The following is a 15615-nucleotide window of genomic DNA, read 5'->3' on the forward strand; positions in this document are numbered from 1 at the left end:
ATTTGGCTTTTGGTGTGGTCGTCTCAATCTACGGCCGCGTTGCGTTTGATGATCTGGGCTTGGCTCTTTTTAACAGCAAGTGGGTTTACATGTTCACACTCACACCAAGATTTCAATGACTTGGCAAAATATCCCTAGAAGTTAGCGGGATAATGCAGTTGGGGGCAGAAACAGGGGGCATATGAGGATTCTATCTCAACTTCTCCTATTCCTAGTGGCAATTTTGCTATTCATGGGGGCATCGGGAAGGGAAATGGCAGTTGAGCGATAATCCGGGGGGAGGATTCACATACAGTGGCCTAGACTTCGGTAACAATATCTAACCGGATCCAGGTCGAGCTCCGTCAGCTCCACAGGGCAGACGTGGTCCTTGGACACTCTAGATAAGGTAGCACCCCGACTTGTCCAGTTAGCTTCGGAGAGGGCCGTTTCCGGCCTTCTCCGTATATCTATTGAAGTTAACTTTCCCCGCGTGTAATGAAGACATCTTCAGTTGCCAATATTCTTGGACTTCTTGACTCGTAATCCCAAGACCATTCCTTTGGCTTTTCAAGTTTTCAAGGTGCGGGGTAAGCTGTCAAAACTGGGGAATTAGCCGCGGCACTACGAAGTTTCTTGCGCGGCATAATAGTCACAATCCCCTGCCTTCTCGAACGTGGTTGACCTCTTCCAACCACGTGGTACTCATATCCCAGCCTGGTTTTCGGGTCGTTTCACCGTCCCAATGAAAATTTGCCCGGAAAACCCCGTCAATCAACAATCGTCAACTGGAACTTGCGCACTGGGATAAATTAGAGCGGCTTGCCAAGACGTCCCAGAGAGTTTGGGAGACTCCACTACAACGCACAGAGATGCGAGGAGGATTTCCTGGAGCTGCGCCTCTACAGGTATGTTGATTTCTAGAAGATCGAAAACTTGGCTAAAGGTCAACACTGAAAGGCTTGGATTCCCAATTTGAGATAAATGTGTGGCAAAATATTACCAGGCGGTTGGGACCAAAGAATAAGCCTTCTCAAGGGTTTTGCAAATGCATTAAGGAGACCAGTTACCTAGAAGTTTGTAAAGTCCAACGGTTCACCACATGTCCCCGTCGACTTGCAGGAACGATAGATTGATGGTATTTCCCGTCTAGACTTACAACACATACACCTTGTAAGGTGCAGTAGGTGATGTAAAACTCAGACATCTAAGTCTACCGCTGTAAACTATACCTAGGAACTACGGCATGGCCTCACCTAAACTGATGAGAGAAACGGTCGATGTTGGGGGAAATTCGATAGAGAATCTCCTGTTGCGTTATACTACACCAAAATCAAGGGAGTGTGCCAAAGTTCATTAAGCAAACCTAAAAGCGCGTCTACCCTCGAGATTACGTTCGCCAGACAGGTTACGGCTCGTTGTCTCCAAGTGAATTAGGTGCGAGAGCGACCTGATATGTGCAGTTCCCAGCCCTAGATCTCGTTTAGGCAGAACGCAACCTGCCAGACTCCAGAAACTAAATGCATGGTGACTTTCTGTGCCTGTGAAACGAGGCGGCTCAACCCAGCGATGAAATTTCGTAAAACCAAGTTATCAGGCAACGAGCAACAACGTACGTAATATATTCAAATACAAAGCTTCCCCATGGAAGCTACCCTGCTTCTGATAGGTAGCATGGAACCCGGGTCCTCCAACAGAAATCTCGCCGAAGGTCAGATTAAGGGTTTGGCCTTACGCACGTCAATCTGCATATACGCAAGATTGTTGGGTTGCCACCATGAAAACGAAGATTATGCTGCAGAATTCCTTTATACGACAGCTCATTACTGAATAATAAGGCCGGTATTATAATGCAACGGCGGGTTGCGTCTTCCCAAGTGACTCGAATCTGTCGCCGCATAAGCTTTCGCTCGGGTTGTACAAAGTGAAATCAAAGCCGGCAAGATGTGCCATCATCTCCGAGGGCTTCCAGATACGACTTTATTGTTTTTGTCCCTCTTTTGAAGTGAATAAATGGGCTTGTGAGGCGAACCGAGGCTCACGCGTACATATGGGTACCAAAATCGGCATGCGACCAAGCACCAGTAGAAAACTGTCAGTTGAAAGTGCGGAATGAATTTTCCGATTAATCCAATCTAAGGGTGGTTATCCAGCAGCCGAACCCGCTGATTCGGTGTGAAAGTGTTATAGTTTGCCCGAATAGCAAAAGATCTGCGCAGATGAAACCGTGACAGTTGCAATTGGCGCCAGCTGATCATGAAAAATGTAGTTATGGAGAGGGTTTCTGAGTTTTTGAGTGCGTATCACTGTGAGGGCTACTATCAGCACTCACGGAAGCTATTGATGTTGTGATATCTTACGCTGAAGATACTCCTGGTTGACCCAAACCCGAAACTATCGTCTACACAGAGAGCATCATGGACGCCACACAGCCAGTGGTGCTGCCTGCTATCCGAGATGCGGCCAGTCGGAATACAGACAATCGGGTTGATCTGATCCTGACACTGTTAGCGTACATAGCACAGAAACGCCCGAGGTCTACAATTTCTAGTTCAAATCGTATTTTCGACATGCATTTTCAGAAATGTAATAGATGTATTACTACTGTAACCCCTGTACGCGGAACCTATGGGCGGGAAGCGTGGGTGCTAGACTCAATTCTCATGCCGGCTATCCAGGATTTTCTTGACATCGAAGGCTTGAAATGGTCTTTGTTGTAGGGCTGCTAACACAGTAACTTAAGTGGAGTCCCATACACTAGAATGGGTGATGTTTCTGGTTATATTGAGGCAATGACTGTCACTTGATAGTGTCATCTTGAAATTTGTAGGGCACCTGTATAGAAGCTTGTTTCAACTGTGCCAACTAAAACTTTAGGTCAGTGTTGTTAACCCACTCCGCAGTAGCCGTTTATCATCAACCCGCCCGGTCCAAAAACCTACGCTCAGCCCTAGTGCTCAATAACCTGAATGATTAAGAAACCACCTATGAGCCAGGAATTTTTCAGGCTCCAAGCCCTCGTCTTCTACATTTTTCATGAACTCTCATTCTACTATCCCGTCGATGTAGCAAGTCCCAACCAGGTGGTAATTATCGCAGTAAGTTACACACCATCTGAGAATAAGCGGCACAGAAAACCCTAGACTTATGTTTCTAGTATCTCCCTTATTCGATCTTCCTGAGACTAGACCCGTGGAAGTCTTCGTCAGTGCGAACTGTGGCCCCGTATCACAAATTTCCCAATGCATGAGTTTTGAGGGATACTGCTTTAACAGTATCTATCCTGTTGTTAATTAATGGTGTTGAAATGGGATTTTCTTTGGGATTCACCAGACAAGTTCTGTTGCCTTTGAACGATCTCTAGAGAGCATCCGGAAAGTGTGACTTTTGTTTCTCCTGATGTTTCCGGTTATTGTATCATCGTACCAGCTTTGAGAAGACCTTGATGCCGCAAGTTGAAGCCATTCACTAAGCACATATTTGCAGCTGTTTGAACACCACGTCTGAGACGTGGCTGTAGCAACCACGCGCACTGGTAACCCCCTAACAAGAGGCTTGGGCATATTCGTACGAGTTCCTAGCTAGATTCTAAAGTCGGAGTTTGTTCCCTCCGAGACACAGTAGACTGTATTATCACATTCCTACCTTAGGATGCCGCCTGTAGCAAAACTTTGCTATTTTATCTATGAAAACAGCATCCAAAGTCGCCAGAGCATATCTCGAAATCCGTCGCTTGACCTAAGTCCGGAAGCCAGGTGCAAACGTGTTATATTCACACTCTTTTGAATTATATATTATTCTAGTGATTGGCTTTGTTTGAACATGTGCTCCGAGGCATAGGAAAATACTTTGGTGACAGAGGTCGACTCAGAGTAGTCTATCAGGAATGAACTCTTACCAACGTCACTACCGAGTGACAGCAAGGGGCCCACCGCATCTCTTGAATTACTCGAAAGAACTTGGTGATACTTTTTAAGGAGTGAGTCAAAGGTTTGCAGCTGTGGGTTTTGGTTGTACTGTGGTGTAGTAGCTAGATGAAGTGCCATATCCAGGTGCTTCATTGAATGCATGTTTTCTTTCAATTGGATATGAACCTTAAACGCCCCAGCACCAATAGAGAAGCGAAATACAGACCATAATACCCATATGAGTCGCGCAGGATGAATCTATTTGACAATACAACCGTTTCTTCGATCCTTATCGTCGTGTGAACCAGTGGTGCGTAAGTAGCTGCCGCAGAGCCCGCTATTGAGGTTCCAGTCTTTTGTGCGAGATTCAAACTTTTCATAGACCGTATCACGATTTTATGGGCTACAGTCATTTGATTCCAGTGGTGGAAGAGTCTTGGCAGTTCCATAGCAAGATTTTAGTCGTCGTCCCCTCCTTCTTTTAGCCATACGGCGATCCTGGCTGCTTGTCGAAAGGGTTTTTTTTCCATATTCCGGACTTGGTCAGCCTTCTCCTTTGTGCTAGCCTGATCGATACACATAGCATCGATCCAGAAAAAGGGCGAGGCGCGGGAAACCGTACGTGAATAGTTGTGACATTGTTTTAGCCCCGCGAAAAGATTTGGTCTGACTGGAAGCTGACGAGTTTTTTCGGACCAAAACATTAGGTCACTAGATTGATGCGAATGGCATGATGGCGGAAAAAAGATTATGGAGGCAAATTGTGATATATGCGAAATGACCGTACTCAAGACGACTTTGATGAAAATGGCAGAATTGCACGATTTGAACAATGCATTATCATCCGACCACAAAGCCTCGTCACAAGATCAGTCAGGCTGTGTTAGCCAACCACGCAAGAAAATCGTCGAGACTGGTAGGGTTGAGGCAGAATTCGCGGCAATATGCCCTAGGCGAAGAATGGGTCGTCTGTGAAGATCCTGAATGTTTCCGAAAGCCAGCGAGGCTTCAAATTCTTCGGAACAGGGACTTATTTCATGGACTGAGGTTTTATTTCAATCCGTCCGGCATAATGGTAGCAGGATGTCGATATGGTGACGCATAAACGAGATTTGCCTGCCAGTTTGTCTCTGGTTGGTAAGGTAGAGTAGGGAGGCTGTTCCACGTCTAACGTAAGCGCATATTATAGCCAGGCTTTTTGCCCTATACATTTTCAACGTTATGAAGAGCATCGAAGTCTTGAATCAACCAAGACGTGTGAGTGGCCTGATGCTGCCTAGTCGTCAAACATGTTCCCCAAGACCGCGTACTGTGTTCACTGCATATTGCGGACAGGTCGAGCTCCATCTTCTACCGTGAAAAGAAGAGAAGTATCTCTTAACGATATAGCGTCAAAACTGATATACATATCTCAAGAGTATAAGACAAATGTGGGTCATCGCTGTCGACTATACCCTAAAAGGAAAACGGAGATTTGTTTCTTCGTGCGAAGTCGCCCAGCGCGGGGCACGTTGTACCACTTCATGATGGGGTGCAATGAGATCGCGTAGAGTTGGAAACCAGGTCTGCTTGCCGGGTTATTCTCATTGCGGTTCCGGCTATCTCTGCAACGTTATTCGGCGGACTAGCAAGAAGACGAGATTGCAGACGACCATTTCCAGACCAAGTGCCTTGCTATTTAATTGCGACTTAAAAATGAAATAATTGTATGTAAGTCGAATCACAACTTGTGGGTTAGCAGATAGGTATATTAACAAATTCTCTGGGCGTTTAGTCGACCGAGCCCTCATATTGTGACCAAAAGAAACTCGACGTGCTTGCATAAGTCACATAAGAGGCCCAGCATCGCTGCTTACCTGCATTATATTCCAACAAGCAACGAAAGAGAAGTATAATCCAAGTTTTTCTCGATTTCATAGGCGTTATGGAACCCCAATCGCTGGAAAGACTGCTGAGTATCGCTGAGATCGAATCATGGGCCATGAAATGTCTCAGCCCCAAAGCGATATCGTACTATGCATCGGCAACAGACGACGAGTTGACTAAGGAGGCTAACGGTCGCGTGTACCGATCCATCATTCTACGTCCACGTGTCTTCGTAGACTGCACCGAATGCTCCCTCTCGACCACTATCTTGGGTAACCAGCTCGCGCTGCCAATCTATGTATCACCAGCAGCCATGGCTCGGCTCGCGCATCCTTCTGGAGAAACTGGAATCGCGGCTGCATGCTCGAAATTCAATGCATTGCAAATAATCAGCAAGAACGCTTCGATGACACCTGCTAGCATCGTGGAAGCTGGTCCAGGAGCGGTCTTTGCTTGGCAACTATACGTTCTGAAGGACATCTCTGCCACCGAAAGGACCCTGGCTCAGATTAGGGCGATCCCGGAAATCAAATTCATTGTTTTGACCCTGGATGCTCCCTGGCCTGGAAAGAGGGAGGCAGACGAACGGTTCAAGATGGGCGAAGTCGCAAGTGGTGGTGCACCACAGACTTGGGGAACTGAGGGTGGCTTGACTTGGCGAAAGACACTGGAATGGCTGAGCACACAGACAGATCTGCCGATTGTGTTGAAAGGGATTCAGACACACGAGGATGCGAACGCTGCCACTCTATTCCCTGTTGTCAAAGGCATTATTTTGTCGAACCATGGCGGAAGGGCCTTAGACACTGCTCCTACGCCGGTTCATGTTCTGTTAGAAATCAGGAGACACTGCCCAGAGGTCTTCAACAAGGTTGATGTACTGGTTGATGGTGGCATTAAAAGGGGCACCGATGTTGTCAAGGCCCTTGCTCTGGGGGCTAAAGTGGTTGGCATCGGAAGGGCAGCGCTGTATGGGTTGGCTGTTGGGGGGCAATGTGGTGTTGAAAGGGTATTGAAAAGTAAGCTGTATCCTCTCAAACAGATGATTTGTTCCCGACGGTTTGGCTAATATGGTTTCTGCCACTTAGTTCTCGCAGATGAGACCATGACGGCTATGAAGTTGCTAGGAGTGCGCCGTATCTGTGATTTGACGCCTCAACATGTATGATCCCCTCTGAACCTGTTTGCGAGTATGAGCAGCTAACTTGGTAACAGATCAACATCAGTCCCTTCACGTCACAGCTCCTTGAAAGGTCTTCCAGTCTGGAAAAGGGGGAGAAAATTGTATCAGTGTTATAACGTCTCAAAAAGCCATGCTTCTACATCGAATACAATATTGAGCTTCACAAGGTGGCGGCTGAAGGCTGTTGTGGGCGGAGGCCGTTGAAAGGTAGTGGACAGATCCTCGACGTAGGCTGCATCCATCGTAGAAACCCAAGTGCATCCCCTGGGTTTTTCATGGTGATAAGTTGTGAATTCGTTCTCGAGACCGTTTACATAATGTTCTAAGTGTAATGCATTTGCATAGCGGTAGGACTCTCCAGAGTCAACTGATACTTCAAAAGCCCATCGATCAAGCTGGCAATGAATATGCGGCTGTAGGTAATGAGATTACATTGACTTGGGACTGGGAAATATGAAGAAACCTAAAATGAGGAGTACAAAACGATTTAAGGGTAGAGAATGGCTATTCCTATAAGGTGACTTCCATATATCTCCCTAGAGAAGAGTTTAGATGTTAAGGGCTGTTTTTGTAGATTGAAAACCTAGTAGGTCACTGTCTTCATAAGCTGTAGGCTTGCATAGGGAATTGTCCCAAATGGAAATTATAAAACCGAAACAAAAGGGTACATCGAGAAAATGGTATATCGCTATGTTTCGTGAGCAGCCAATCATATAATCGAGTGTCACGATATACTGCGTAGTAGATACGAGTATGCTTCTCAATTACTCGTGGGTGAGTTAACCAGGCCAACCGCTCTTTCGTACTTCGTTCGAATTATGTTGCCTCTATCTCATTCCTTGTCGTCGCTTCAGGAAGCAGCGAAGCTGTAGTGCAAACATGTATCAAGATACCGATACCTGCCACTTGCAACTGCTTGCTGGAGTGGAGAAGGCCCCGCTTTTGCCTACACCTGTCTCAAAGTTTGGCATCGCAGGAAAGAAGTGTCGGTGTTACATATCCCCGCCAGGTAACCGCGAAGGATGGCCGCAGTCGGAAGTTCTCGCCAATCTTTCAAGAAACGACAGGTATTGCACGGCCTGAACACCTGCCCGCTTGACCCCCATCTCATTTTGGCACAACCGACGACAGCTCTTCGGCACGACACTGTTATAGGGACTAGATTGCATCGTAGTCCTGTGCAACTGGACAGCTACGAGGCGGTAGAATATGTCATTTTGTCTCGCCCTGACTTTTTTCGTGGCAACTTCTCGAAATGAATCCAGCTATTTCTCTTGCGATGCTGCCAATCGTTAATCGACAAGACCTTGAACACCATTGGGAGTTCAAGCGGAAAGAGGACCGAAGCGACGGCCTCTGGTGGCCTGTCGAGCGTGTGCCGAGCAATGTTTACACCGACCTGCTAGCCAACAATTTGTGAGCCATATTCACTGTGCAGAGAATTGGAACATTGCTGATTCACAATTTGTCCTGGTCAAGGATCAACGATCCGTGGGTAGACCTCAACGAGCTTTCGGTCCGATGGGTCGCAGTCTGCGGCTGGATGTACAAAACGGAGTTCGATAGTACTTTGAGCCCAGCGATGCTCAGTGCCACAAAGACACAGGTTGATATGGTATTCGAAGGCCTCGACACTTTCGCCGAAGTCTTCCTCAATGGCAAATCCATATTGAAATCTGAGAATATGTTTATGTCGTACCGTATCAACATCACGAAATACCTGAAGACTGGAGAACCAAATCAACTTCGTATTGAGTTTGATTCTGCCGTGCGTCGGGGCGAGGCACTGGTCGAAGAACATAAAACGGAACACAATTTCATTGCTCGCCAGACTGTGGATAGCCGGATACCTGTTCGGAAGGCCCAATACCACTGGGGCTGGGATTGGGGGCCAATATTGCCAGGAACAAGCGGACCGTGGCGACCAGTGTATCTCGAGACATACTGCGTCAGGATCGATGACGTGTGGGCTCAGAGCTTTGTCAGCCACGACCTGCAGAGATGCACCGGGCGACTGTTCGCCAGAATCATTGGCGCCAATACTCAGACAGACAAAGTCGTTTTGTCACTGTCCTTCAGCGGCGTGGTCTTGTTCGAGGAGGAATGCAACATTGAGCAAGATGGCATGGCACAATGCCACTTTGAAATTGTAAACCCGAAGCTCTGGTACCCGCGTGGATATGGACAACAAAACCGCCACCAGATCAAAGCATACCTCCCTCGTGAGGCCAAGGTGGCCGATGACGATGTTCAGACATTTCGTCCTTACATAGTCCTGCATGAGAAATCCAAGTTGATTGGCTTCCGCAAAGCTGAGCTCATCCAGGAACCCGATCTTTTTGGACATTCATTCTACTTCCGAATCAACGGTATTGACGTGTTTTGTGGCGGGTCGTGCTGGATTCCTGGAAGCAGCTTCCTCTCACAGATCACGGCGAAGCAGTATCGCGAGTGGATCGAGCTACTGGCTGAAGGAAACCAGACGATGGTGCGAGTATGGGGAGGTGAGTATCATCGAGAGCGGGTTCCTGCGGTGGGGTTGTTGCTAACTCGAATCAGGTGGCATATACGAGGACGATGCCTTTTACGACGCTTGCGATGACCTTGGCATCCTTGTTTGCCAGGACTTCTGTTTTGCCTGTGGAAGCTATCCAGTTTACCCCGAGTTTCTTGCCTCCGTTGATCAGGAAGCAAGGCAAAACATTCAACGACTGAGAACCCATCCATCTTTGGTTTGTTGGTTTGGCAGGTAAGCAATCAGTGGGAAACAGCGACTCTAGCCGTGCTGACAAACCTCTGATAGTAACGAAGATTATCAAGTCCAAGAGCGTTTCAAACTATATTATGACTACCAAGACAAGGATCCTAAGTCATGGTTGAAGTCAAGTTTTCCGGCTCGTTATTTGTACGAGTACCTTTTGCCGACGGCCGTTCAAGATGAGGACCCCGGTGCCTTGTATCATCCAACCAGCCCTTGGGGGGATGGGAGGAATACCGCGGACACTACTGTTGGTGATATCCACCAATGGAACAGTATGTTTCGGCTCCATATTGCCGGGCCAGTCATGACTGACTGACATGATCTTCTAGTTTGGCACGGAGATATGAGAAAATACCAGGAGGCTCATCTTCTCAGCGGTCGATTCGTCAGCGAGTTCGGCATGGAAGCTTATCCTCATATGTACACTATCGATACTGTGATCAGCAACGACAAACAAAAGTATCCCGGGTCAAAGTCGATGGACTTCCACAATAAAGCCATAGGTCACGAACGACGCCTTTTATCCTACATGACGGAGAATTACAACATCAATTCAACTTTAGACGATGACCATGATCTACTACAATTCATACATCTATCCCAAATGGTCCAAGCTGACACGATGGAGTTTGCTTACAAGGCGTGGCGAAGGCTTTGGGCCGTTTCTGGCTCTCGCGTGTGCGGCGGTGCTTTGGTCTGGCAGCTAAATGACTGCTGGCCTACGATCTCATGGGCAGTGGTGGATCATTATATGATCAAGAAGCCTGCGTTCTACTCCATCGCGAGAGCCTTGAAGCCTTTGGCAATAGCCGTTTTGAGAAGGAGTCCCGATTGGACCCAGAGCAAGGTTACGGATGCGTTGGACGTTGGACACGTGGACCTGACACTGGATTCCGGAGAACCTACACATTTCGACGTCTGGATAGCCAGTAGCGGGACTGAATCGGTGGATGTTCGAGTGAAAATTCGGTACATATCTATCGCCACCGGTATTGATGTCGAACCAGCAATCATAAAGGATACCGTAGCACATCCCAATTCAACCACTGACGTACTCCTTGACCATAAGTACCCGGCCCGGCGACCCGACCTGCGGTCGCCCAACCGTTGTTGGGTTGCGGATGAGGAAGACCCCTGTGTCATCTATGCGAGTCTTCTGGTGGATGGGGAGGTGGTTTCATCCGACGTGGCATGGCCCCAGCCGCTGAAATACATCGACTTCAGCAATGCGGCCTTTCACGGCGAGATAGACCATAACTCACGCCGAATCGACCTCATATCAGCTCGGCCTTTGAAGGGTTTGGTGTTTGAGGAATTGCCGGGCTTACGCTTTAGCGACAACAACCTTGACCTTGTGCCAGGTGAACGGAAGGTTGTGCACTACGAGGGGCCGGCGATTCAAGGATTGAGATGGATTTGTGTCGGAGCAAGAGGATTTCTGATGCAACCTGGATAGTATGGGCACATTGGTCTCCAGCTTGATTTGCAGGAACCAGATGGGCAGAAGACGAAAGGGTTATCACATATGTACAAGTATCAGTCGGGGTAGAGAGCTGGCTTGACCCATAGCTAGCCAAAGAGAGGACATCCGCAAAGTGGAATGAGCTCACGGGAAGATACGGCGTTCCCTTCCGACACTTGGACTTGGACAGGAAGAGCATAAGAAAATAATAATATCCATAATCAGCCCTATCTGGTTATATCTCTACAGGGTATTATTTCGCCGACAGTTCTCCGCACCCCGCATTATCGGTTCCCACTTCCCCGGGCCGACTTGTGCTTCGATACCGAGCCACGAACGCAACTCTGGAGATGTCGAACTCTCCATCGTCACTTTTTACTGTATTTTGATGCCCGTTTCAATGGTATGTTCAATAGATTCTCGAGCCGCGAAGACCCGCCTGCGTCCATATCAAGCGCCGCCCGAAAGATCAACCGGAGCTGCACAGAATGTACGCGCCGCAAGGTGAAATGCGACGGCGGTCATCCATGCGGGAGCTGCTCGTACTATAAGATTTCCCATATTTGCCAGTACCGCCAACGGACCAAGCGAAATGCCGTGAGTAGAAGGTATACACAACTCTGGATGTCCATTATAGGCTCCGCGCTGACGTGTCTTCGTTCATCAAGTGCTCTTGGCGAAGTTTCAGACCAACTGCAATCACGAACAGACGTGCTGCGACGACTGTTTCCCAATAATGATCTCGAACAACTCAACAGCAAGACTCGATCCGAGCTTATCGATATCCTACTTGCTCCACTCCGGCCTCCCACTGTGACAGCGACCGAAACGGCCAGCAAGCAGTGCGCTGAAGACGAGGATCCTGACGATTCTGGTCAAGTCTCGGTGAATGGGGAACTTGCGGTCGATCGGCAGTGGGATGAGGCTACACTGCATCCCTCGATGATACACGCTGGCGATGATATCAACGCCATCAATATCGCGACTGACGGACATCGTCGATCGTACCTGGGCATTGCTTCCATCAGCGCCATCTTCCGAGCCATCTTTCGGCTCTGTCCAGCAGCGAAAGCCCACGCCGTTGAACAAGCAAGGTCTGCAAGCCAGATCCAGATTCCGTCTTCATTACCTTCCTTCATCAACGGCCAACAATTTCGGGCCCCCTTGGAAGAACAGCGGTGTATCGACTTCTACTTCGAGCACATCCACTCCATAACGGGCATGCTCGACGAAACCGAGTTTCGCACGTCGTACGCGCTGGGAACCCGGCAGGAGCCTTCCTGGCTAGGGCTCCTGTACATGGTCTTGGCCCTGGGTTCCATTGCATCTGGCAGTGACGTTCTCCACGAACAGTACTACCAGCAGGCGCGTTCTTTCATCAACTTCGACTGTCTTGGGTCTGGCAACCTAGAAAGCCTTCAAGCTCTGGCGTTACTTGGCGGCTACTATCTGCACTATCGAAACTCGCCGAACATGGCATATGCGGTTCTAGGAGCAGCTCAACGCGTAGCCATCGCTTTGGGTCTTCATCGCGAGCCTCGACGTCAGGCTTCAAGTGCCGAGCCTGCGATATCTCTGGGACAAATTTCGCGAATTGAGACGCGTCGAAGAACATGGTGGGGTCTGTTCTGTCTAGACTGCTGGGCCAGCATGACCCTCGGCCGACCTACGTGTGGTCGATGGGATGACAGCACCATGGACACTCTCTTACCAGTAGTAGCCCCTGACGACCACATTGCAATCTGCTTGAATGCTAGCGCTCAATTTTGTCTCATTGGGAACCGTATCCAGGCACGGTATGCCCAATTTGGTCGGATGACAGCTCAAGAGCTTATCGCATTCGACAACGAGTTGCAAGGTTGGCGTGACGATCTGCCAGAAATATTGCAGTCTTCGACTAATTCGCCATCTCGCATCACTATTGCCCGCGAGTTTATGCGTAACAGATATCTGAACGTGCGCTTGATCCTTCTGCGGTCGCAACTCCTTTACCTTGCCAATGGGCGCATTCGAAGGGAGGATCTCTCGCCTGAAGAGCACCAGCTTATCGGCAACTGCAGAACTGTTGCATGTGAAGCCGTGGATGCCGCTGCCCTGAATTGGACCTCGAATCGCGTTCACGTCTGGAACTCGGCTTGGTACCTATTTCAAGCCAGCATGGTCTTGTTGCTGTCCATTGTCGTGGAGAGTAGAGCTCAAATGGAAGGAGAAGGAGAAGGAGAAGAAGATACGATTGACCCTCTGCGCAACCGAGTCAGGAAAGCTCTACATACATTTACGGAGATGCGCCCTTGGATGCGCGACTCAGACCGGTCTCCGGAAATCGTGGCGGTGATATTCGAGGCCGTGACGTCCGACGCCTCGGCACTCCAGCGAACTCCATCAGGCACAGATAGGGAGTCGAACTTCTTTGGCTGGTACGATGAACAGTTTCATTTTGGAGGCGAGCCTGACTGGGGCTCTATTCTCCTAGAGGATGAAATGCAGAGACAGCTACTACCGCGCTCGTAACGCTAAGCAATCTACCCGCCATGCCAGTCTGAACTGTCGGCTTTGAGATCGTGATGGTCTTATGGCATCGTGATTCATCTGGCCTACCTGCCAGAATCAATTGCGCGATTTGATACTTGTATGTTCCGACATCAGGACCCTGGTCAATTCACAGAACCAAAATTTCTCTTGAAAGTCTCAACCAACACGGTACCGATCACAAACAAGCACCATCTGTCGTTCCCAGAGCGCCGAGACCCTCGCTATAGGTGGGAATTGTGCACCCCGACACGCGGACGGGAGGCCGGGGTTTGCGTTTCCTGTTTAGGACTGCGGAGGGTACCCAAAGTCAGAGCTATATGATATGACCCTCTTGTCGTATTGATCGGCATAACCCTGGGCTATGCCTGTTGCGGATTTTTAATTTGAATAACAGCGTTGTTGGCTTAGACGCGCAAATACTACCGAAGTCTTTAGTGAAAAGTCTGCCGAAAAGTTTGCCGTAAGGGCACTTTAGTACTTGTAGTTACTCCGAAGACCAACATACAAGTTCGAAAGCTAGAGATAGATCCCCTGTACGGCTCTATCCCTGACGTGGTAGCTCATGCCGGCACTTCGTCCCGTGTTGTCAAGAGCCTTGTCGCAATACCGATATTATGTCGAACCGGGTTTGCGAACTGCCCCTTGACTCCAATGACACCCTCACACGAGCAGTGTAACGGAGTCTCCCCTCCTTAATTACTAGATGTGCCTTCATTTACGTATCATTCATTTATTCTAATCCAATTTTGGAACAAGTTGCGCATAAGGTCGTGACCAATGGCCAGGGACATCACATGGACGGTACCCTAGGCCCGATTAGCATATGGGCATCAACCCAAGAACATTGGGATAACAATAAGGAAACAACAGGAGAGCCTAGAGGTGTGAAGACGCGCGGCAGTTTCTCGCAAGTATATAACAGAGATGCACCAGTGATCTGATGTTGATTGACGGTCTGGAGCACCGAAGCCAAGCCTCTGTCATTCACTCAGGTCAAAGATATCAACTTCAACATGAAAAACATCATAGCTCTAGTTATTATCTCGGCCGTCCAGGCTCATTGTATGTAGTCTAGCTACACCTTCTGTTTATGTACTGATGCTCACTCTTCCCTCAAGACACCTTCCCGGACCTTATATACAACGACGTGACCGAGACAGACTGGACTTACGTCCGCCAAACCGAAAATTACCAATCCCACGGCCCGGTTCAAAACGTCACCTCCGAATCAATCCGCTGCTACCAGCTCGCGGCGGGCAACGAAGGCGCCCAGACCCAAACCGTCACCGCCGGCGATGTCGTCGGCTTCCGCGTCGACCCGTCCATCCAGCACCCGGGACCTCTCGCTTTCTACATGGCCAAAGCCCCAACGGGCGAGGTAGCCGCTGACTTTGACGGCGCCGGCGACGTCTGGTTCAAGATCTATGACGACCAGCCTACCTTCGCGGCCGATGGGCTTACGTGGCCGTCGGCCGGGTTGACTGAGGTCAACGTTACGATCCCAGAATGTGTTGCGCCGGGGGAGTATTTGTTGAGGGTCGAGCATATCGCACTGCATGCTGCTTCGTCTGTCGGAGGGGCGCAGTTTTATATTGCGTGTGCGCAGTTGACGGTCGAGGGGGGCGGCACGACGGAGCCAGAGGGGGTTGCGCTGCCGGGGGCGTATAGTGCGACCGATCCGGGGATTTTATTTCAACTGTATTATCCGGTGCCGACGAGTTATGTCAACCCTGGGCCGGCGCCGATTACTTGCTAGATCCGAGGAGATGGGAAGATGCGGCCAAGTGCACCGTCGAAGGCCTACAAAACCCCGCCTCAAGCCAGAAGTAGCTATGAGATGAGAGTCAATACAACGTCTCTTTTTGACCTTCGCATTTATTATCGAGGAACGCGGGTTGCGCTTGACGTTGATACTTGGTTGTAT

The 15615-nt window shown here is 49.1% G+C and overlaps 4 protein-coding genes across 4 annotated transcripts; all 4 read left to right on the forward strand.

Moving 5' to 3' along the window:
- The first annotated feature begins 5421 nt into the window (after window positions 1-5421).
- On the forward strand, window positions 5422-7132 carry BCR38DRAFT_443612 (FMN-dependent dehydrogenase). The gene is made up of 4 exons (XM_040860892.1): window positions 5422-5597; window positions 5662-6772; window positions 6842-6915; window positions 6969-7132. The coding sequence occupies exons 2-4, from the start codon at window positions 5812-5814 to the stop codon at window positions 7050-7052; spliced, it is 1119 nt and encodes a 372-aa protein (XP_040712440.1). The 5' UTR covers window positions 5422-5597; window positions 5662-5811; the 3' UTR covers window positions 7053-7132.
- Window positions 7133-8018: 886 nt separating this feature from the next.
- On the forward strand, window positions 8019-11330 carry BCR38DRAFT_476903 (glycoside hydrolase superfamily). Its single transcript, XM_040863056.1, has 5 exons — window positions 8019-8352; window positions 8416-9440; window positions 9496-9685; window positions 9740-9969; window positions 10027-11330. The coding sequence occupies exons 1-5, from the start codon at window positions 8192-8194 to the stop codon at window positions 11151-11153; spliced, it is 2733 nt and encodes a 910-aa protein (XP_040712441.1). The 5' UTR covers window positions 8019-8191; the 3' UTR covers window positions 11154-11330.
- A 234-nt stretch (window positions 11331-11564) lies between these two features.
- BCR38DRAFT_350698 (fungal-specific transcription factor domain-containing protein) lies at window positions 11565-13670 on the forward strand (the record flags this gene model as incomplete). Its single annotated transcript, XM_040856591.1, has 2 exons — window positions 11565-11767; window positions 11828-13670. 2 exons carry the CDS (start codon window positions 11565-11567, stop codon window positions 13668-13670), a joined length of 2046 nt encoding a protein of 681 aa, XP_040712442.1.
- A 1034-nt stretch (window positions 13671-14704) lies between these two features.
- Window positions 14705-15447, forward strand: BCR38DRAFT_488200 (glycoside hydrolase family 61 protein; the record flags this gene model as incomplete). Its single annotated transcript, XM_040864241.1, has 2 exons — window positions 14705-14753; window positions 14810-15447. 2 exons carry the CDS (start codon window positions 14705-14707, stop codon window positions 15445-15447), a joined length of 687 nt encoding a protein of 228 aa, XP_040712443.1.
- Window positions 15448-15615: the final 168 nt, after the last annotated feature.

The sequence above is a fragment of the Pseudomassariella vexata genome, assembly GCF_002105095.1.
Source record: "Pseudomassariella vexata strain CBS 129021 chromosome Unknown BCR38scaffold_12, whole genome shotgun sequence".
Lineage (NCBI taxonomy): Eukaryota > Fungi > Ascomycota > Sordariomycetes > Amphisphaeriales > Pseudomassariaceae > Pseudomassariella > Pseudomassariella vexata.

What these genes read in the sequence shown, in the direction of transcription:
- BCR38DRAFT_443612 (XM_040860892.1), top strand. Translation starts at nt 5,812, where the DNA reads ATGGAACCCCAATCGCTGGAAAGACTGCTGAGTATCGCTGAGATCGAA. An exon ending in TGTTGAAAGGGTATTGAAAA is followed by an intron (nt 6,773 to 6,841) that starts GTAAGCTGTATC and finishes TCTGCCACTTAG; the next exon opens with TTCTCGCAGATGAGACCATG. An exon ending in GTGATTTGACGCCTCAACAT is followed by an intron (nt 6,916 to 6,968) that starts GTATGATCCCCT and finishes ACTTGGTAACAG; the next exon opens with ATCAACATCAGTCCCTTCAC.
- BCR38DRAFT_476903 (XM_040863056.1), top strand. Translation starts at nt 8,192, where the DNA reads ATGAATCCAGCTATTTCTCTTGCGATGCTGCCAATCGTTAATCGACAA. An exon ending in GACCTGCTAGCCAACAATTT is followed by an intron (nt 8,353 to 8,415) that starts GTGAGCCATATT and finishes GTCCTGGTCAAG; the next exon opens with GATCAACGATCCGTGGGTAG. An exon ending in TTGGTTTGTTGGTTTGGCAG is followed by an intron (nt 9,686 to 9,739) that starts GTAAGCAATCAG and finishes AACCTCTGATAG; the next exon opens with TAACGAAGATTATCAAGTCC.